General features: G+C 43.7%; 1 protein-coding gene across 1 annotated transcript in view; it reads left to right on the forward strand.

Moving 5' to 3' along the window:
- LOC126412047 (tetratricopeptide repeat protein 5-like) overlaps positions 1–12,357 on the forward strand; it is a 140,949-nt gene extending 128,592 nt beyond the window's left edge. The window contains exons 7-9 of the mRNA XM_050081426.1: positions 11,090–11,265; positions 11,347–11,491; positions 11,602–12,357. Coding sequence (XP_049937383.1) covers positions 11,090–11,265; positions 11,347–11,491; positions 11,602–11,721 — 441 coding nt within the window. The 3' untranslated portion in view covers positions 11,722–12,357. The remainder of the gene's footprint in view (positions 1–11,089; positions 11,266–11,346; positions 11,492–11,601) is intronic.
- Positions 12,358–22,893: the final 10,536 nt, after the last annotated feature.

A 22,893-nucleotide genomic window follows, 5' to 3' on the forward strand; every position in this document is an offset into this window, starting at 1 on the left:
TATTTGATATTGTATTTATAACCCTGTAATCACCTGACCAAAAGTCTTGTTCCTCCTGCCACCGAACTTCACTAATTCCCACTATGTCTAACTTTAACCTATCCATTTCCCTTTTTAAATTTTCTAACCTACCTGCCTGATTAAGGGATCTGACATTCCACGCTCCGATCCGTAGAACGCCAGTTTTCTTTCTCCTGATAACGACGTCCTCTTGAGTAGTCCCCGCCCGGAGATCCGAATGGGGGACTATTTTACCTCCGGAATATTTTACCCGAGAGGACGCTATCATCATTTAATCATACAGTAAAGCTGCATGTCGTCGGGAAAAATTACGGCTGTAGTTTCCTCTTGCTTTCAGCCGTTCGCAGTACCAGCACAGCAAGGCCGTTTTGGTTAATGTTACAAGGCCAGATCAGTCAATCATCCAGACCGTTGCCCCTGCAACTACTGAAAAGGCTGCTGCCCCTCTTCAGGAACCACATGTTTGTCTGGCCTCTCAACAGATACCCCTCCGTTGTGGTTGTACCTATGGTACGGCCATCTGTATCGCTGAGGCACGCAAGCCTCCCCACCAACGGCAAGGTCCATGGTTCATGGGGGGACTAAATTCTTAGATTTTTATATATTCTTAAATTCTTAGATTTTTATATTGATAAGAGCATGAACTAGAACTCACATATTACAGGTCTTCTTAAATAATTTAGTAATAAAGGTAGTAATAAAGGAAACTGCTCACTGAGTTGCGGAAACATTGGGGCTCTACAAATACACACATAAAAGAAAGAAAAGTTGCTAGCTTTCACAATAAATCCTTTGTTGAGCTAGAGGGCTCTCTCTCTCTCTCTCTCTCTCTCTCTCTCTCTCTCTCTCTCTTTCTCTCTATCTCTCTCTCTCTGTCTCTCTACATTGTGTCCGCGGGACACACAATATTGTGGTCTCCTTTAATCCTAAATTACTTACTTTCTGCCAGAACTTTCCTACATACTAATCTCCGTGCAGTAGCCACCAGAAAGATCGCGGGAGGTGCACATCGGGCATGCCTAGCAGACTGTTCCTGGTCTACACCATGTGAAGTGCGACGGACAACGTGAACCGTGTTAATACACAATGGGCGACGAGTAGGGTCGTTCATTCGTGTATTGCATCATTGTTCTGGTTTCACAGCTTATCCATGGCATGGAGGATTTAGTATGGGTTTTGGTTGAGCAGCAGACGGAGCTCATGGCTACCATGAAACAAGCGCTTCCAGCATTGATCTCCACGCAGTCTGCTCCAGCGCCGTTCCCTCCTCCCTTTTCCCCATATGACGAGACAGCGGACAATTGGGATGCATATGAACATCACCTTCGACAGCATTTCCAGGCATTTCATGTTGCCCTCTTTTCTTGTCTTGGATATCTCCCTCGTTGTATCAAGTTTTGCAGCAGCTAGCGCCATTGCAGGAACCCTCGTCCTTGTCTTTTGACGCATTGTGTTCATTGCTGTCTTCATATTATCGCCGCCGCACGCATGTTGTGGCAGTTAGGGTCGAGTTCTATCAATGCAAGAAACAGCCCCATCAGTCTTACCGGACGTGGGCCGCTATCCTGCACGGTCTTAGTCGTAAGTGTCATTTCGTCATGGAGCAGTCGCGAGAGTCGTATGCCCACGTTATGGTGCGCGACGTCATTGTTTGTTCGGCCCCTGATAGGGAGGTCCGGCAACGGGTCCTGCAGTTGGAAGACCCTTCCCTTGAGGAAGTCCTGTCCATTGCTCAATCATATGAAGTCTCCCACGCGGCAGGTCAACAGTTGGAAGCGTCGTGCAACGTTGCGGCAGTTCAGGGCGGCGCGGCCGCGTCCACTGTGTCCGGGGTGGACGACGTGCGAGCGGCACAATCCTGCCGCTACCGCACGGCGCATAAACAGAGTTACGGCCGCCGGCCCCTGTTACCGTCCTGTGCGTCATGCTATATACATCATGATCGGTCAGAGTGCTCCCACCGTTGGGCCATTTGTTGCAAATGTAATGAAACAGGACACATTGCTAAAGTTTGCCGCTCAGCCTCCAAAGAATTGAAGGAAGCCGGTACAGAGGACATGGACATTGACATTCAGGAAGTTTCATCGGCCCAGGCTCCCGACGCATTGGCACACAAACTCTTTATCGAGGTGTCGGTTCAGTCGCGCCGATTACAACTGCAAGTAGATATGAGTGCGGCAGTTTCCTTGTTGAATGCACAAACTTACTCCGACCTTGGGTCGCCCCCGTTGGCGCCAGTTTACCGGCGTCTCCGCGGTTATGGTAAACAGTTCATTCCCCTACTGGGTCAATTCACTACCGACGTTACTTACAAATCACTCACTCGGCCTGTTACTTTTATTGTTGTCAGTAATGTGAGCTCTGCTAACCGTTTTGGATTGGATGCCTTTCAAGCCTCCGGTTTTTCTATTGCAGACACCATACAGTTGGTCTCCGAAGACATTCCCTATCAATCATTGGAATCTTTGACCTCTGACTTTAAGGATATCTTTGAGAAGGGCCTGGGGTGTGTTTCAGACTTTGAAGCTCACTTAACGTTGAAGGCGTCGGCTCGCACTTGTTTTTTACGCACGAGGCAGATCCCCTTGGCTCTCTGCCCTCAGGTAAAAGCAGAGCTAGACCGGCTGACAGCCCTCGGGGTCGTTCTTCCCATTTCGTCTAGTGAGTGGGCTTTGCCCCTCGTTATTGTCAGGAAACCCACAGGAAAATTACGTCTTTGTGGCAATTTCAAGGCCACCATTAATTCCCAATTGGTAGTGCTGATGAATTGTTCTCCGACGTGGTGGGAGGCCAATATTTTTCAAAAATCGATCTTTTGGAGGCTTATCATCAGATACCACTTGATGAGGACTCCAAACGGCTGGCGGTCATCAACACCCCGTTTGGCCTTTACCAATAGCAGCAGTTGGGCTTCGGAATATCCAGTGCCCCAGTGATATTTCAGCATTATCTTGAGCACGTCACGTCGACAATCCCTCACCCTCATTGTATTAATTACCTAGACTACATAATTGCCACAGGCCGCAGCACGAAGGAATACTTGCACAACCTTCAAACCCTCTTTCTCAAATTCAGGTCCGCGGGCCTGCGTTGCAACCGGCATCTCTCGGCACGGCGTTCAGCCACTAGGAAGTTTGGTCCAAGGTATCGTCAACCTTCCACGGCCCGTTTCGCTGAAGGAGCAACAAGCTTTTTAGGCAAGATTGCCTATTACCACCGGTTCATTCCCAGGGCTTCCACCATAGCTCGCCCCCTGTACTGCCTTCTGCGCAAGGGTGTTCCTTTTGATTGGTTGCCTGCATGCGAGAGCGCGTTCACCTCGTTGAAGGGCCTCCTCACGTCAGCACCTTGTTTGGCTACTTTTGACCCCAATAAGCTGTTGGTCCTGGCTACAGATGCTTCACAGTATGGGGTGGGGGCGGTCCTGGCCCATCACAACGCGGATGGCTCCGAGAAGCCACTGGCATTTGCGTCTAAAACTCTTAGTCCCACGCAGGCCCATTACTCCCAGGTGGAAAAAGTGGCTTTGGCCATTGTCTACGCAGTTACCAAGTTTCACACTTTCTTGTATGGCACGAAGTTTCAGTTAATCAGTGACCATAAGCCATTAATATTGTTATTTGGCCCCGCCTCTCAGATTCCGAATAGGGCGGCCCACAGACTGCATCCCTGGGCCTTGTTCCTCTCTAAGTACCATTATGACATTCATTTTCACCCTACCAGACAGCATGCCAACGCCAATGCTCTTTCCCATCTTCCGGTGGGCCCGGATCCTAAGTTCGATCGGGAGGAGATTATGTGTTTTCATTTGGATGTGGCGTCCCACCAAGCGGTTGATGGCTGCCTGATCAGTAGTTCTAGAGTCGCCAGAGAAACGGCAGCTGATCCGGTTCTCCGGCAAGTAGTTCGCCTCATTCAGCAGGGGTGGTCATCTCGACCTCCAGGCCGGGCCTCGGACCCTCTTTGTAATTACTTTGTTCTACGAGAGCGCCCCTCGGTCTCGAAAGGAGTTCTCCTTCTGGCTACCGATGATACAGCTCCTCATGTGGTCTTTCCTGCAAGCTTGCGAAGGGAAGTCCTCACGTTATTACATGAGGTACTAAAACCATGGCTCGCAGACATGTGTACTGGCCCGGTATTGACAGAGAAATTGAGCACTTGGTGGCCGCCTGTTCCAGTGTGCGAGCCAACAGGCGTCTCCCAGGTCGGTGTTCTCTTCATGGCCGCCTGCAACCCAGGCATGGGAATGTGTTCACATAGATTTTGCAGGCCCATTTCTCAATGGCTTTTGCCTCATTGTCATTGATGCTTATTCCCGATTCCCATATGTGGTTCGCTGCTCCTCAACCACTTCAGAAGTTGCAATCCAGGCACTCGCAAAAATCTTTTCTGTGGAAGGTCTGCCAGTCACCCTTGTATTGGACAATGGACTTCAGTTTATTTCGCAGACTTTCCAGGATTTTTGTAGGCTCTTCGGTATTTGACATGTTTGCTCTCCCCCCTTTCATCCACAATCGAATGGGGAAGCCGAGCGCATGTTGTGCACATTTAAGACGCAGATGAAAAAGTATGTGCACGAATTTCCTGCGGAGGAGGCGTTGACGTTTTTCCTGACGGCATACCGGACCACACCGATGGGAGAACGCAGCCCCGCAGAGCTCCTCCACGGGCGCCAACCTAGGACTCTGCTGCGCCTCCTCCGGCCTGGTCCTCGCCAGTCATCGCAAAATGGGGTACCCGGCTTTCCACCGGGTATGTCGGTCTGTGCACCTGGGTTTGGTCACAATCCACATTGGACACAGGCAGTGGTACTGCACCCCAATGGCCGCCGGCTCTATACCTTGCAGGCAGGGGACCGGGAGGTACGTTGTCACCAAAATCAGCTACATCCACATTTGGGCACCCACCCTCTGTCCCCTCAGGTGCCGGCTTCCCCATTGCCGGCACTCGTGTTGTTTTCTCAGGGGACGCTACTGCCCCTCCCACCTGTGACTCCACCACAGTGCGGTGGTTCTCAGCCTTGGCAGCCTCCAGTAGCTCCAGCACCGGCACCGCCGTCGTTAGAGATGCCCCGGTGGGAGCCGGCCCCCCTCACAGACCCGGTTTCTCAGGAGGCTGGTTCACCTGTGGTCGTGTCTTCCCCATCGTCCCCGCCACTGGGTCTTGCCCCTCCCGAGGCGGAACGGGATCTGGAGTTCGACAGCTTGCCGCCCGTTCTGTCCCAGGCTCAGGTGGTGGGACAATGGGGGCCTCTTCGTGTGGGTCACTTCCATCCGTATTCGAAGATTCCGGCTTGAGGGTTGGCAGATCCCCCCGACTACAGCATTCCAATGGACGTGGAGGTCATCGCTACTGCATGACGCTCCACCTTCCGATGCAGTGGATCACAATGGCTTCACCCCCCCGAAGGAGGAGGAGTGCAGGAGCCACCAGAAAGATCACGGGAGGCGCACATCGGGCATGCCTAGCAGACAGTTCCCGGTCTACACTATGTGAAGTGCGACGGACAATGTGAATTGTGTTAGTACACTCCGCAACTTTTGTGTTACAAGTAGTATCAAATTTTTTAGATGAAGATGTCAAAAAGTTCACATACTTTTCCTACTTCTGTAAGCAAATGTCTTACATATCATATTTGGGGGTTATGTACGAGGGCAGTTCAATAAGTAATGCAACACATTTTTTTTTCTCGGCCAATTTTGGTTGAAAAAACCGGAAATTTCTTGTGGAATATTTTCAAACATTCCCGCTTCGTCTCGTATAGTTTCATTGACTTCCGACAGGTGGCAGCGCTGTACGGAGCTGTTAAAATGGCGTCTGTAACGGATGTGCGTTGCAAACAACGGGCAGTGATCGAGTTTCTTTTGGTGGAAAACCAGGGCATCTCAGATATTCATAGGCGCTTGCAGAATGTCTACGATGATCTGGCAGTGGACAAAAGCACGGTGAGTCGTTGGGCAAAGCGTGTGTCATCATCGCCGCAAGGTCAAGTAAGACTGTCTGATCTCCCGCGTGCGGGCCGGCCGTGCACAGCTGTGACTCCTGCAATGGCGGAGCGTGCGAACACACTCGTTCGAGATGATCGACGGATCACCATCAAACAACTCAGTGCTCAACTTGACATCTCTGTTGGTAGTGCTGTCACAATTGTTCACCAGTTGGGATATTCACAGGTTTGTTCCCGCTGGGTCTCTCGTTGTCTAACCGAACACCATAAAGAGCAAAGGAGAACCATCTGTGCGGAATTGCTTGCTCGTCATGTGGCTGAGGGTGACAATTTCTTGTCGAAGATTGTTACAGGCGATGAAACATGGGTTCATCACTTCGAACCTGAAACAAAACGGCAATCAATGGAGTGGCGCCACACCCACTCCCTTACCAAGAAAAAGTTTAAAGCCATACCCTCAGCCGGTAAAGTCAAGGTTACAGTCTTCTGGGACGCTGAAGGGGTTATTGTGTTCGATGTCCTTCCCCATGGTCAAATGATCAACTCTGAAGTGTATTGTGCTACTCTTCAGAAATTGAAGAAACGACTTCAGCGTGTTCGTAGGCACAAAAATCTGAACGAACTTCTCCTTCTTCATGACAACGCAAGACCTCACACAAGTCTTCGCACCCGAGAGGAGCTCACAAAACTTCAGTGGACTGTTCTTCCTCATGCACCCTACAGCCCCGATCTCGCACTGTCGGATTTCCATATGTTTGGCCCAATGAAGGACGCAATCCGTGGGAGGCACTACGCGGATGATGAAGTTATTGATGCAGTACGACGTTGGCTCCGACATCGACCAGTGGAATGGTACCGTGCAGGCATACAGGCCCTCATTTCAAGGTGGCGTAAGGCCGTAGCATTGAATGGAGATTACGTTGAAAAATAGTGTTGTGTAGCTAAAAGATTGGGGAATAACCTGGTGTATTTCAATGCTGCATAAAACAACCCCTGTTTCAGAAAAAAAATGTGTTGCATTACTTATTGAACTGCCCTCGTATTATTGAGAAAGAATGTTTCTGTTGCGTGAAGGCATATGATGCTGATAACTGCCTCATGCTACATTACTGCCTTATGAAGTTTGTAGTCAGCTATCAAACAGAATATGAAAACAGGAGTAATATTCATACATACAGTACTAGAAGGAGAAATGATTTCCACTATCCTTCAGTCAACAGAAAGAATCTGAGCATTCAGCCATAAAACTGTTTGAACACATATTCAGTCATATAAAGAATTTAATAGGTAATAAAATTAGCTTCAAAAACATCTAAATCTACATCTACAAGCCACTATGAAGTATTCGGCAGAGTGTATATCCCATTGTATCAGTTATTAGTGCGTCTTTCTGTTCCACTCACTGTTCCAGTGATTGCTGAAGTGCCTCTCTGAATGGTGTAATTAGTCTGATCTTATCCTCACTGTCCGTATGGGAGCTATATGTGGGAGGGGGGTTTGTGGTATTCCTAGAATAATCATTCAAAGCTGGTTCTTCAATCTTTGAAAGTATACTTTCTTGAGATTGTTTACGTTTATCTTCAAGAGTCTGCCAGTTCAGTTCTTTAACCATCTCTGTGACTCTCTCCCACCAGCCAAACAAACCTTTGACATTTTGTGCCGCCCTTCTTTGTATAGGTTCAATATTCTCTCTCAATTCTATCTGGTACAAGTCCCACACACTTGAGCAACACTCAAGGATAGAGCATATGAGTAATTTTTAAGCAGTCTCCTTTGTAGATTGATGGCATTTTCCTAGTATTCTACCAATAAACCAAAGTCTGCTACTTGCTCTATAAACAACTGAGCCTATTTGATCATGCAATTTCCTTTCCCAACAGAGTGTTACACCCAGATATTTGCATGAGTTCACTGATTCCATTTGTGACACACTGGTATGATAGTCACAGGATACTACTTTTTTCATTTTGTGAGTATTTAAAGCAAGTTGTCAATCTTTGCACCACACTGAAATCTTATCCAGATCTGACTGAATATTAATGCCACTTCTTTCACCCAATTGTTCATTATGGATAACTGTATCATCTAAAAGTCTGAAGTTACTATTAACATTGCCCACAAGGACATTAATATACAGCAAGAGTCCCAACACACTTCACTGGGGAACACCCAAAGTTACTTCTACATCTGGCTGTGACATTCCATCCAAGATAACTTGCTCCATCCTCTGTCACACACACACACACACACACACACACACACACACACACACACACAAACCAATCACAAATTTTGCTTGATACTCCATACTACTGTACTTTCAATAATAATCAAAGATGTGATACAGAGTTAAATGCTTTTCGAAAATCGAGAAATACAGTACCCACCAGACTGCCTTGATCTTTGCCTTTCAGTGTGTCATATGATTGATCTTTTTGAAATTCATGCTTGTTTGTACTAAATCTGTTTAAGATACCTCATTACATTTGAGTTCAGAATATGTTCTAAGATTTTGTGATGAATGGATGTTAAGGTTGTGGGACAGTAGTTTTGAGGATCACTGCTGCTACCCTTCATGTAGATGGTTGTGACCTATCCTTTCTTTCAACCGCTGAGCATGATTTTTTGCTCGCGGATGCACCAGATATTATAGCTAAAAGCAGACCTAACCAACCCATAAATTCAGTGTGAATCTGATAGGTGTTCCATCATGCCCTGGAGCTTTGTTCATTTTTAACGATTTCAGCTGCTTCTCAATGTCACTGGCGCTACAGTTTATTTCATTTGCCTTCTCAGTAGTGTGAGAATTAAGTTGGCAATAGTACTCTATTTTCCTTTGTAAAGGAACACTTAGAAAACGGAGTTGAGCAGCTCTGCTTTTGTGTAGCTACTTTCAGTTTCAGTTCCTCTCTCATCAATGAGTGCATGGACACTATCCATTGAGACCACAAACAGCCTTTACTTGCCTTGGGTTCTGTGGGAGATTGATTGATAATATTCCTTTACAGTAGTTGTTGAAGGCTTCATGCATTGCGCTCATGACGGCCAAACACAGATCATTCAGCTTTTTTCTATCTACAAGCCTTGTGCTGTCTTTTACACATATTGTGCAGCAGTCTCTGCTTCTTTATAAATTTCTTTACAGGGGCTTTAGAAGTTTCTTTACAGTGGACACGCATGTATGTCCGAAGGATCTTTGCATCGTCATCAGAATAACACAGGCAGTGCAATATCGTACTTATCTGCTGATAACAGGCAATCGACTTTAGAATACAGCATCTGACCTGTACAGAATATACATGTTGGATGTTTGAGTACAGGTCGTAAACGTATGGTTGATGACATATGGAAGTTTGCGTCTGACTGTGAGTCATGAACGGATAGCCAAATGGCAAGGCAACCGCTTGTGATAAGCGGGTAATTTAGGTTTGAGTCCTGGCCCAGCACAGAATTTCAATGTCGTCATTCCATTCTACAACTGATGGTTGTCCTCATTTGCAACTGCGAGTTCAATTAAAGCTGTCAGATTTGTACACCTTCAAACCCTGCTGCAATGACCCCATTTCAGAAACACAACAGGACCTCCCGTCACTCCTCAAATCCTTAGATTCATGCCAGAACCTCTCCCTGGAGTCCATCTCCTCACCCCTACCACTCCCTGCATTCCAACCTTCTACATGCTTCCTAAAGTTTGTTGACCCAACCAGCCAGGATGCCCCATTGTGGTCAATTACTGTGCCTCTACTGAGAGAACATCTACTTTCGATGAACAACACCTTCAACCTATTACCAGTAATCTTTCCCTCTATATAAAAAAGTCAAACCATTTCCTTCTCTGACTCTGCACAGTTCCTGTTCCTTTACCGCGCAACACCCACCCCACTTGTCACTACTGATGCCACCTCCCTTTACACTTACACCTCTAATTCCCATGACCTTGCTTCTATTGACCACTACCTCCATCATCCGACTGATTCCAGATCTACGACCTTCTTCCTGCTCACCATGACAGACTACATCCTCACCCACAGTTACTTCGCCTTTGAATGAATCACCTCCAAAAACAAATCTGTGGTACAGAAATGGACACCCACATGACACGGTCCCATGCCAACCTATTCACCTAGAGGAATCCTTCGTGACCACCTAGAAACCCGTATCCCTCACCTGGTTCAGATTCAATGATGACATTGTGATCTGGATTGTGGGTGAAGACACACTATCCACATTCCTTCAAAACCTCAACAACTCCTCCCTCATTTGCTTCACCTTGTCCTCTTCAACCTAACAAGTCACCTTCTCGAGTTGATCTCCACCTCAAAGATGGCTACATCAGTACCTCCTTCCATATAAAATGTAAGAACAAAATGTAAGAACCACAAGCAATACCCCCACTGCGACAACTGTCATCCATTCCATACCAAGAAGTCCCTTCCATATGGCATAGCCACCTGTGGCCATCGCATCCGTAGTGGTGAGGAGTCCCTGTCAAAATATACCAAAGATATCACTGAGAGTTTCACAGACCATAATTTACCTCTCAACCTTGTACACAAACAGATCTCCTATGCCTCATCTCTCCAGCCACCCATCACATTCCACATTCCCACCAACTGGCCACAAAGAAGCACTTCCGTCATGACTCAGTTTCACACTGGGCTGGAGCAACTGACCCACATTCTCTGCCAGGGTTTCAACTATCTCTCATTGTGCCCTGAAGTGAGGAATATCCTTCCCACTACCCTTCCCACCCCTCCCTGAGTGGTATTCTGCCACCCACATGAACCTTTGCAGGAGATGAAATATTTAGCATTATTAATAAACTCACATAAAAATACATGACAATATCTAGCTTTCATTGCATCATACCTTTACGTGTATCTCTCAGTGGTATTATATAGTTTGCCTCCTAAGGTAAGAACTGGACAGCAAGTCTTTGTTACAATTTTATACTTTCTACAGGAAACTAACTTAGAACAGATTGAAAAGAGTTGAGTGGTGGATGTTAGTGACACACCAAAGTTGTTGTTCCCCGTGTACAAGTCACTTCCCTCCTCAAGCCCCCAGAAATTGGTTTTGTGCTAATGATGCTTGTGATTTTCTTTTTCTGCTATTTCACAGTCAATTGATGAGAAACAGCTGGGTCCATATTATGGAGGCAGTTATACGTCTTCCAAAGGGGAATCCATTGAGCTACAATGTATACCATTTAGTAATCTGCAAGAAGGTCTGAATGAAAATAAAGTAATTTTTGGAAAAGTGGTCTGCAGTATACAAGATGAAGATGCAGTGCCATTGTAAGTGTGGATATGTTCCTATATCATTTTAATGTTTTCTTTTGGCACATGAAAGTAAATATGTTTTATTAAAATTTCCAGCACATTTTGTATGGTTGACAAAGTGGAGACTTGCATTGCTGTAACTGTTTACAACTTTGCTAAGGGAAAAGGAGTTATAATTGGAGATTCAGTTGCTATACCTGAACCCTACCTGACAAAAGTCAGTGTTGAAACTAAAGATGCAGTAAGTTTATAATTTATCTAGTTCTTGTGCCACTTCGTCTTAATTGATTATAATGTTGCTTTATACTTATTTTGTGTCTTTTTCATGTTTTTTTCTTTTCTTTTGATTAGAAATACTTTTATAATTCTGTGAGAGTAAACAGTCCCCTCGTACTGGTTGTGAACGGCAAGAAGATGGGAATTAACCAACAAGCGAGTGCTCAACTTTCGACATATAAGAAGAAAGACTAAATTATGTTGTTGTGAAGACTGTGATAACACATTCCTACAGCTGCAGTTGTAGTTCTTTAATTTATTAACAGTGTTTATTGATTAAAACATTAATACTGCAAACTGCAGATGTTTGAGATGAAATGTTTTATGATCCGTCTTTCATATTGTGAGTGACTGGAAACTAACTTTGGAATAAGTATTTGTTAACAATCCCTTTTTAATATCGGTAGAAGCAATAACTAGCAGAAAACATAGACCTGAACAGAGTGATATCCAATCATACAACTTTCCTTCCATCTTTTCCCCTATGATGAATCTGATCTCATATTTGCAACCACATGAATCAACACAGGAAAAAAGCAGATTCTTCTTTTACAAAATGATGTTATGTGCTATTGAACAGTTTTATAATTGTATTTCCTTTCGTGTTGTAAGATGTGTAAAACGGAGATGTAATTTAATCCTAAGTAAATCTTCAGTATTTTTATTTATGTACAACCACAGAGTTAAATCGGAGGAACTGGTATAGTGAAATTATTTTTTCAAACACATGTGTTATATTAATTATTCTGTTTACCATATTTCCTTTCAAAGTTATAAAAATAGCAGACATGGAAAACATGTCAAATGCAATATAAAATGTTACAAGCAATTAAAAACGAAAATAAGAAATAGCTAATGTGGGTTAATTAATAAGTGAATTGCTCTCTGCTTTGAGGCTCCTCATCCTATCTTGTGTGATCATTAAGTTTTCACATTCTTCCCTACTTCCTCCCCAACCTCAGCCTATTTTCTCTTCTCATTCTTCTTACTTTTCACTGAGTGACTGCATGATGTCAGTTTATTCTTTCCTAGCTTTTATTTCCCCCTCTCCATCATTCCCCAATCTCACGTCATTGCCTACATTTTAAAATTTCATCTTGCTGTGTCCAGTAAATTAGTGATAATCCAAAAGGGTTTTTCTCCTGTCGATAGTTTTAAGTTTTTTATCATTGTTGATCAAACTGAGAAGGAAACCCAGGAGTAATTTGGAAAGGGAATTGAAGTTCAGGGAAAAGAAATATAATCTTTGAGGTTTGCTGATGACATTGTAATGTTGTCAGGGACAGAAAATGATTTGGATTAATAATTGAATATAATGGATAGTGTCTTGAAAAGAGATTACGAGATGAATATCAACACAAGTAAAAGAAGGGTAATGGAACATAGTTGAAATAAATCAGGTGATTGTGAATTAACTAAATTGGCTGACGAGTGTAGTTCCTCAGTAGCACTGTACTCTTGGTGTCTCTCCCTGAAACAGGTTGGATGTTTAACCACGTTTCTCAGTAACTAATAGAACACCATTGGATTAAACTTGAATTATTTGCACATTTATTGTTTCCAGAACACATCATGAAATTCAGCTTTTTGTATTAATAACTTTGTATGTAATTTCCATAACTCAGGCTAGTAACCACAACAGGTGAACATTGCCAGTTAAGGAACAGTTCTGTATCAGTCTCAGCTCCCATGTATTTACACACATTAGCTCTCCACCAATCACAATTTAAAAAATTTCAGTTACTAATTGTTCTCAAATGAGTCACAAACATTTAACACCTTGACTGCCCTGAGACTGCTTGTGGCCACAGCACAATCTTATGCCTGATGCTGTGTGCACACTGGCGACCACAGCAGAGAAATGCTCCTCGTGCCATGGCCTAGCTTGGCCTGGTGGTGAAACATCCATCATTGAGTATGTGGCAGTTTTCTTGTTAATCCAGCAGTGGTAATAACACAAATATTACATGCAGACTGGTTGACGCAGTTCGTATGTTTATGTATGAGGGTTGGAACTTTAATAGTGGCAACTATTTATTTACAGCTCATACAAAATAGATACATGTTTCAATGTTTTACTGACCTTCAAAGTAGTCACCAGCATTATGTATAACTCATTGCCAGTGATGTGGAAGTCATAGGGCACTCTTAGCAGTGCCAGTTGTGTTGACAGTTCGAGCAGCACGGTCTATTGCCCCACGAATTTGTAGCAGTTCTGAAGAGAATGCCGTGAAGTGTTTCCTTCAGTTTAAAAATCGAGTTTCACTTACGAGGGCTTAAGTCAGGGGAGTGCAGTAGGTGGTATAGCACGTAGCAGCCCCATCAGTCAAACAAGTCAGTAACAGCTTGCACTGTATGTGCTTGAGCATTGTCCTGCAAAATGATGGTCCAGTCCTGCAGAAAGTGCCATCACTTCTTTCTCCATGCTGTTCATTTTTGGAACACAACCTATGACCAGCTTAGAGACAGAAGTGATGACACTTTCTGCAGGACCTGACCATCATTTTGCAGGACAATGCTCAAGCACGTACAGTGCAAGCTATTACTGGTTTGTTTGACTGATGGTGCTGCTAATTGCTACACCATCTACTGTACTCCCCTGACTTAAGCCCTTTTGAGTTCAACTCAATTCATGAACTGAAGGTAACACTTCACAGCATTTGCTTCAGAACTGCTACAAATTCGTCGGGCAATATACCGCGCCGCATGAACTGTCAACACAACTGGCACTGCTAAGAGTATCCTACGACTTCCACATTGCTGGAAACGGGTTATACACAATGCTGGTGACTACTTTGAAGGTCAGTAATACTTTGAAACACGTATCTCTTTTGTACGAGCTGTGACTAAATAGTTGCCACTATTAAAGTTCCAACCCTCATAATTTCATAAAGATGAACAAAGAAAACTAGTTGCCACACAAATCAGTTATACGTTTTGACTTGTAATAACCATAAGATGTTAACTTTAACATTTAGATCTTTACATGTTGGTTATTAAATGCAGACTGTGACATGGAGATGTTACCAGAATTCCCACTAGGTGCAGAATGCCTGCAGCATTGTTCAGGCAGTTCGTATAAAATGCTGACTTGTAATATAAAAGAAATTAATTATGAAAAAGAGAAATTCATTAACATTGAATATAATGTTAAATATTAGAAAACTTTTTCTGATGGTATTTGTCTGAAATGTACCCTTGTACGGAAATGAAAGGTAGATGATAAGCAGTTCAGAGAATAAGAGAATTTAAGCTGTTGAAATGTGATGGTGTAGAAGAATGTTGAGGATTGGATGGGTTGATTGACTAACTGATGAAGTAGTAGTGAATTAAACTGGCCAAAAAAGAGATTTATGGCACAACTTGACTAAAAAAAGAAAAAGGTTGATGGGGCACATCATGAGGCAACAAGAAATCAGCAGGATGGATGTAGGTTGTAACTGTATAGGATAGGCTAGTGTGGAAAACTGCATAAAGCCAGTCTTTGAACTAAATATGACAACAACAATAATTCACGTGGTATTTATGATCAGGTATTCTCTTTTCATCTGTATGTTGACGAAAGCAGCACAGATGCTTGCGTAATTGAATGTACTGATCAATGTGAGAAATGTGAGGGCACATCACTGATTTTTGCATAATTGAATGTATTGATCAAATGCATTTCATTCCTTCATTTAGCTTCTTGGACAGAAAATAGAGGTGTATGCTATCAGGTTTCTGTTTCTGTGACTGAGAATCACGGATGTTGTTAATGACTGGAAGTAATGTGACTTGTCCTGCTGTCAGGACTAGAATCAAGTGAAGTTTATGCGAAAGTATATGCACCTGTTAGACCAAACAAATATATTCCCTGATAGAAACAGTCAGGAAATAATTTTTTCTAGAGCAGGTTATCAGTTTTACACTGAAGCACCAAAGAAACTGGTATAGACATGTCTATTCGAATACAGAGATATGTAAACAGGCAGAATATGGTGCAGTAGTCGGCAATGCCTATATAAGACAACAAGTGTGTGGCCCAGTTGTTAGATTGGTTACTGCTGCTAAAATGGCACGTTATCAAGATTTAAGTGAGTTTGAACACAGTGCTATAGTCAGTGCATGAACAATGGGACACAGTGTCTCTGAGGTAGTGGACAACTGTTTCATGAGTGTACCATGAATATCAGGAATTCAGTAAAACATCAAATCTCCAACATCGCTGCAGCTGGAAAAAGATGCTTCCAGAACAGGACCAATGATAACTGAAGAGAATCATTCAATGTGACAGAAGTGCAACCCTTCTGCAAATTGCTACAGATTTCAATGCTGGGCCATCAACAAGTGTCAGTGGTGAACAATTCAATGAAACTTCATCGAAATGGGCTTTCGGAACCAAAGGCCTACTCTTGTACCCTTGATGACTGCACAACACAAAGCTTTATGCCTCACCGGGGCCCATCAACACCGACATTGGACTGTTGATGAATGGAAACATGTTGCCTGGTTGGACGAGTCTCGTTTCAAACTGTATCAAGTAGATGGACATGTGCGGGTATGAAGACAACCTCATGAATCCACAGACTCTGCATATCAGCAAGGGACTCTTCAAACTGGTGGAGGCTCTGTTATCATGTGGAGCATATGCAGTTGTAGGGATATGATGATGATGATGATGATGATGATTATGATTGGTTTGTGGGGCGATCAACTGCGCAGTCATCAAGGCCTAAACAAAGACCCAATTTTTACACAGTCTAATCTAGCCACTGTCTTGAAAGATGATGGTGATGACGAAATGATGAGGACAACACAAACACCCAGTCCCCTGGGTAATGAACCCGGGACCCCGTGATCGAGAGGCAGGTAGGGATATGGGACCCCCGATACATCTAGATACGACTCGGACAGGTGACATGTATGTAAACATCTTGTCTGATCACTTGCATCCATTCATGTCCATTGTGCATTCTGACAGACTTGGACAATTCCAGTAGGACAATGCAACATCCCACATGTCCAGAATTGATACAGAGTGGCTCCAGGAACACTATTTTTAGTTTAAACACTTTTGCTGGCCATCAAACTCCCCAGACATGACATTATTGAGCATATTTGGGATGCCTTGCAACATGCTGTTCAGAAGAGATCTCCATCCCATCGTACTCTTATGGATTTATGGACAGTCCTGCAGGATTCATGTAATCAGTTCCCTCCAGCACTACTTCAGACATTAGTTGAGTCTACACCATGTTGTGTTGTGGCACTTCTGTGTACTCGCAGGGGCCCTACACAATATTAGGCAGGTGTACCAGTTTCTTTGGCTCTTCAGTGTATTTTGGAGTATTCCTTCCCTGTTTGCCCAGCTTATATATATTATATGGGAGATTCAGAGTAACAGGATTATAGGTCAATCACAGTTACAGTAGAGATATTTGATGTTTTGCATTTTGTAACGTTAAATAATCTGGATGGATAGGGAAAAAATATTATTAATTTTACATGATAAAGAAAGAAGCATACATTCGAAGCATTAAAGCACTTGGATGGGTGACTGTCCGGTCTGCTGAGCACTGTTGGCTAGTGGGGTGCACTCAGCCCTTGTGAGGCAAACTGTGGAGCTACTTGACTGAGAAGTAGTGGCTCCATCACGAAAACTGGCAACAGCTGGGAGAGCGGAGTGCTGACCACATGCCCCTCCATATCTGCATCCAGTGATGCCCCTGGGCTAAGAAGATGACACGACAGCTGGTTGGTACCGCTGGGCCTCCCAAGGCCTGTTCGAACAAAGTTTCAACATATTTATTTTTAAGAGTCAGAAAATGGTGGCAATAACAGTCAAAATTTCCTTTGCATTTACTACTGCTGGCAAAAGATCTTGTCCTGTGCTCGTAGCCATGTTTTCACTGCATGAATTACACTCTTGCCATCTCTTGGAGAATCTGTAAGTGCCCAAGCACATGGAATTCCGAGGGGACCAGTATGATGACTGTGAGAAATAGGGACATCCCGAAAGTGTCTGGCCGTGCTCCTCCCTCCCGCCTTCTCCGCATGAGACTATCACTTCGTCTGTCAGTACATGCATGGCTAGCAAGGGGTCTCAGCCCTCATAATACTACACTCCTGGAAATGGAAAAAAGAACACATTGACACCGGTGTGTCAGACCCACCATACTTGCTCCGGACACTGCGAGAGGGCTGTACAAGCAATGATCACACGCACGGCACAGCGGACACACCAGGAACTGCGGTGTTGGCCGTCGAATGGCGCCAGCTGCGCAGCATTTGTGCACCGCCGCCGTCAGTGTCAGCCAGTTTGCCGTGGCATACGGAGCTCCATCGCAGTCTTTAACACTGGTAGCAAGCCGCGACAGCGTGGACGTGAACCGTATGTGCAGTTGACGGACTTTGAGCGAGGGCGTATAGTGGGCATGCGGGAGGCCGGGTGGACGTACCGCCGAATTGCTCAACACGTGGGGCGTGAGGTCTCCACAGTACATCGATGTTGTCGCCAGTGGTCGGCGGAAGGTGCACGTGCCCGTCGACCTGGGACCGGACCGCAGCGACGCACGGATGCACGCCGAGACCGTAGGATCCTACGCAGTGCCGTAGGGGACCGCACCGTCACTTCCCAGCAAATTAGGTACACTGTTGCTCCTGGGGTATCGGCGAGGACCATTCGCAACCGTCTCCATGAAGCTGGGCTACGGTCCCGCACACCGTTAGGCCGTCTTCCGCTCACGCCCCAACATCGTGCAGCCCGCCTCCAGTGGTGTCGCGACAGGCGTGAATGGAGGGACGAATGGAGACGTGTCGTCTTCAGCGATGAGAGTCGCTTCTGCCTTGGTGCCAATGATGGTCGTATGCGTGTTTGGCGCCGTGCAGGTGAGCGCCACAATCAGGACTGCATACGACCGAGGCACACAGGGCCAACACCCGGCATCATGGTGTGGGGAGCGATCTCCTACACTGGCCATACACCACTGGTGATCGTCGAGGGGACACTGAATAGTGCACGGTACATCCAAACCGTCATCGAACCCATCGTTCTACCATTCCTAGACCGGCAAGGGAACTTGCTGTTCCAACAGGACAATGCACGTCCGCATGTATCCCGTGCCACCCAACGTGCTCTAGAAGGTGTAAGTCAACTATCCTGGCCAGCAAGATCTCCGGATCTGTCCCCCATTGAGCATGTTTGGGACTGGATGAAGCGTCGTCTCACGCGGTCTGCACGTCCAGCACGAACGCTGGTCCAACTGAGGCGCCAGGTGGAAATGGCATGGCAAGCCGTTCCACAGGACTACATCCAGCATCTCTACGATCGTCTCCATGGGAGAATAGCAGCCTGCATTGCTGCGAAATGTGGATATACACTGTACTAGTGCCGACATTGTGCATGCTGTGTTGCCTGTGTCTATGTGCCTGTGGTTCTGTCAGTGTGATCATGTGATGTATCTGACCCCAGGAATGTGTCAATAAAGTTTCCCCTTCCTGGGAAAATGAGTTCACGGTGTTCTTATTTCAATTTCCAGGAGTGTATTTGCCTTTCCATGTTGCAAGTCTATCCTTATACTACTCTTTGTTACTCTCTACCTTTCCATGGGATGATCTTCTTGGTACCAATTGTGCTTGGACCTGGATTGTGGTTTTCGACATTTGTTTCTTCCCTTCTAGCATTACATTACTTTTCATTAACTAAACGGTCTCTTTGTTGGGTTGGAATTGTTATTCACTGCCAAAATTTTACAGAAGTGCAAGTTGCACAGGGAAGGTCACTCAGTCGCATATATTCCATGTTTTGTGCCTTTCTCTCTTAGTACCCTTCCTTTCTTGTAATGATACTATGCCCAAAATCTACCTTGACAGTCATTCTGATGCAGGGGGGGGGGGGGGGTGTCGTCAACTGTACAGAACTTCACCCTCTACGTTTGCCAGTTTGCCCAACTTTTAACAAAGAACAGAAGATCCAAGAATACAAATCTACTGATCGTCTGTCACATACTGAGGCACAGAAGAAATATCACTACCTACATCTTGTGGATATGACCACCAATTACGCTAACATCACACTGCCTCAGCATTACCAAACCAGATTTCCCACTACCATCCTCTCCTGTGGTTCGTTTTTCACAGACCATGTGCAAATTTATATAAAAAGTATATATATGATATAATTAATTGGACAAATTGATTTTTTTCTCACTTTTATAATTTTGATTCCTTATAGATTTTTAAGCAAATTCAATGTCTTTCACTTTTGTTGTTGTTGTTGTGGTCTTCAGTCCTGAGACTGGTTTGATGCCGCTCTCCATGCTTCACTTTTAACTTACATCAGTTTCTGTATTCGCTTTGCTGTTGAGATTTACACAAGTTGGTTAAATGGTTCTCCTTCCGCCATAATTACTTTTTATTCTTGATCGTGTGTACAATATTGATTCTTAATCGATCTTCCTCTTCTGATGCAGGCAGCTAAAGTGACATGATATTGGGATAATGCGCGGAAGAAAACTTTCGTGGTTTTGCAGAAAAACGAACTCTCAGACTTCATATTTTCATAAAATTATTATTCAGACAACATACCGTATCACAAGAAATATGTTTTCTCGCCACGAGAACCAATGACAGTTCACAAAAAAAAAAAAAAGTTTCCAAAATATCTCTTACAGTGGCCGGGCTAGTGTTTATTGTCATTGGTAATAACTTATCGTAGCGTGTCGGGGCTTTTCCGTATGTACCCATAAAATTGTCCCCACACTGTGCGGTGGAGGTGGCACACAGTGTTTTGTATACACCCGTACAGCTAAAATCTAAATGTTTGCCGAAAGGGGTACAATGACCATTATTTGTCGGCGTATTTTTCTTTGTATTTTGGGTTGGAGATGTCAGCTTTTCTTGCTTACACATTATCTTACAGGAAATATACAACTTACATATGGAATGATAATTCACTAAGTACTTTACATGAGAGTGCTGCAAGAGCGAGTACTTGTCCTTTTGGCAACATTGCCAGTCTCTGTGTGCATGCGCACGAAATATGTTTGTTGGCTGTGCAAGAGCCGTTAATACTCCACGCATTATTGTGTATGGTCGTTCGCGCTTCCACTCCCACTTTAGTGTCTCTTTCACACTGAGTGCCATACTATCCATCGAACAATTTGCTGTGGTGTGGTCTTACATTGTGAGTGTGGTGCATCTACGTTTACTATCCAAGAACTGATGCTGTGGCAGATAATTCACCTTTGATACGGCTCGGGAATGATCTTCTCCGTTGTATCCATATTTTCAGTGGGGTGAATACTGCACATCAACACCTGACGTCAAGGTAAGTGATGCTTGCACAGTTGTAGTTTGCTGATAAATATATCAGACGTTGCATAGCATGACAGTACCACAATTGATTCGTTGCAATATTGCACATGCATTTGGATACCACCATCTATTTCGTCGTTCACTTTGTCGTGAGAATCGTTTTTAGCCCTTTAGGTATTTTTTCTTTTTTGTTAGTTTTTCAAGTTCATATTTTACATATGGCTCGATATACACTTAAACTCGCATAAACATTTTGACATAACAATGCATATTACAGTGGCTTACATCTATGGTTGACATTCCAGCCATTATTTGTATCAAATGTAGAAAATTCGTATATACTAAAACATAAAATTCCTTTTTCAGTTACATTTGCGGGTTAGTATAGCCTGTTTGTTAGCTTTAAATAAAATTCCTTTTTACATAAATACAAATGACTTATTTACATTCCATTACATTGTGTTACTATATATGCATTTAGTGCATCCACATTTTATTTTCCAGTCATGCATACATCAGTTATGAGAGTTTAATATTTTCCTATGGAGAAACAGAGAAAAACATTTAGCCTATATCAGGATTCTACATTATGTCTTGCTGGCTTAACTAAGCTTTAGCGCCGCCTCCGGCGTTGGGGAGGATATAAGGAATGCTATTCTACTGGTTTATGGATTACTAAGGAAATGCTATTCGTTCTTTCTTAAATCCCTTGTCAGGGAACTCCGTTTTCATTGAACCGAACGTATTAACGACTCATGTACTATATACCATTTTATTACTCATAATTGTTTACGCGTAGCTTTGTGTTCGTAACGCAAAAGTTTTTGCATTATCTCATGCTTACTTCTTTACAATTATCTAGATATGTCGTCGTTTATACTCACATGTGACGCGATATGAATTGATTAGTTTTATTTGAGCTCACACGCCTCTGTGTTAGTGTGTACTTTATAGTCAATAGGTACGGGTAAATGTTTTGTAGTTGCACAGTGACGATGTATATTCTTATTCCTCATTTGTCTGATGACCAAAATATACACATTGACATGCTAATAACTGAATCATTTCTTTGAGATGCGGCCCATTTTTCTCATTTGGTACCTATAACACCCGTCGTAAATCTCTTCTTCTGCGCCGTATCGAAGCACTGGTCACTGCAATATAAAGACTTATATCTAACTTAAAAACTAATTGTGTTTCGTAGCTCACAGGCCACGCATATACTCGGTCATCACATTCGTTCGTAGACGTTTTTCATATTTCATTCTTATTTGTTTATATATTTATTTACTTGCATTTGTATTTATTTTATTCATTTACTGCAAATGAAGTTACTTTGACATCTCCTACGGTATCTTATCATTTTGATAGCTAACACGTCCTGTATGTTCCGTTGTAATGATTTCTTTTAATTCTAGCTACAATGTATGCATCTTAGTACTGACGCAACTTCGCATGTTGATATAAATGTAATATTATATTCTTTCGTTCCCTAATAGGAAATATAGTTGTTACGTGTTATTGTTTATTTTGAAATTGGGTTTGATACTTCATTAGTTTCGCCTTTCTATTTGGATGCGCCACGAGTTAGGCTGTTGCGCATGCGCAAGGTCAATGTCTCTTCCCTAGTACTGACGTAAGTGTGCATTGTTGAGTGCACACAGTTGAGTTGTACCACAGTTCTAATATTAGACTGTGGTTGTACGCTGCTCCAGTTTGCATTTCGCTTTGCGTGAAGCTGGTTTTTACACTTCCTTCTAGTCAAATGTTTGTCTTTGCCTACAAAGCAAGAAAATTACTTGAGTTTATACACATTTCCTTTAAAAATACACATAATAAAAATGTTTACTTGTGAATCTATTACATTTACTTATAAGACTATTTTATACACATCTCTACAGGATGGAAGACCCCAAAAACACCAAGGAAACTTTTTAATATCATAACAAAGAGTAAATGCGGCATAGAATGGCGGAAAGAGGTCCAGAGGGATATGCAGCAGATCAACATAAAAATCTCTAAGACCGCAATGAGTGCCGTAATAAGATTACAAATATGAAATTCGAGGAAAAA

Source organism: Schistocerca serialis, chromosome 7, assembly GCF_023864345.2.
Source record: "Schistocerca serialis cubense isolate TAMUIC-IGC-003099 chromosome 7, iqSchSeri2.2, whole genome shotgun sequence".
In the NCBI taxonomy this organism is placed as follows: Eukaryota; Metazoa; Arthropoda; class Insecta; order Orthoptera; family Acrididae; genus Schistocerca; species Schistocerca serialis.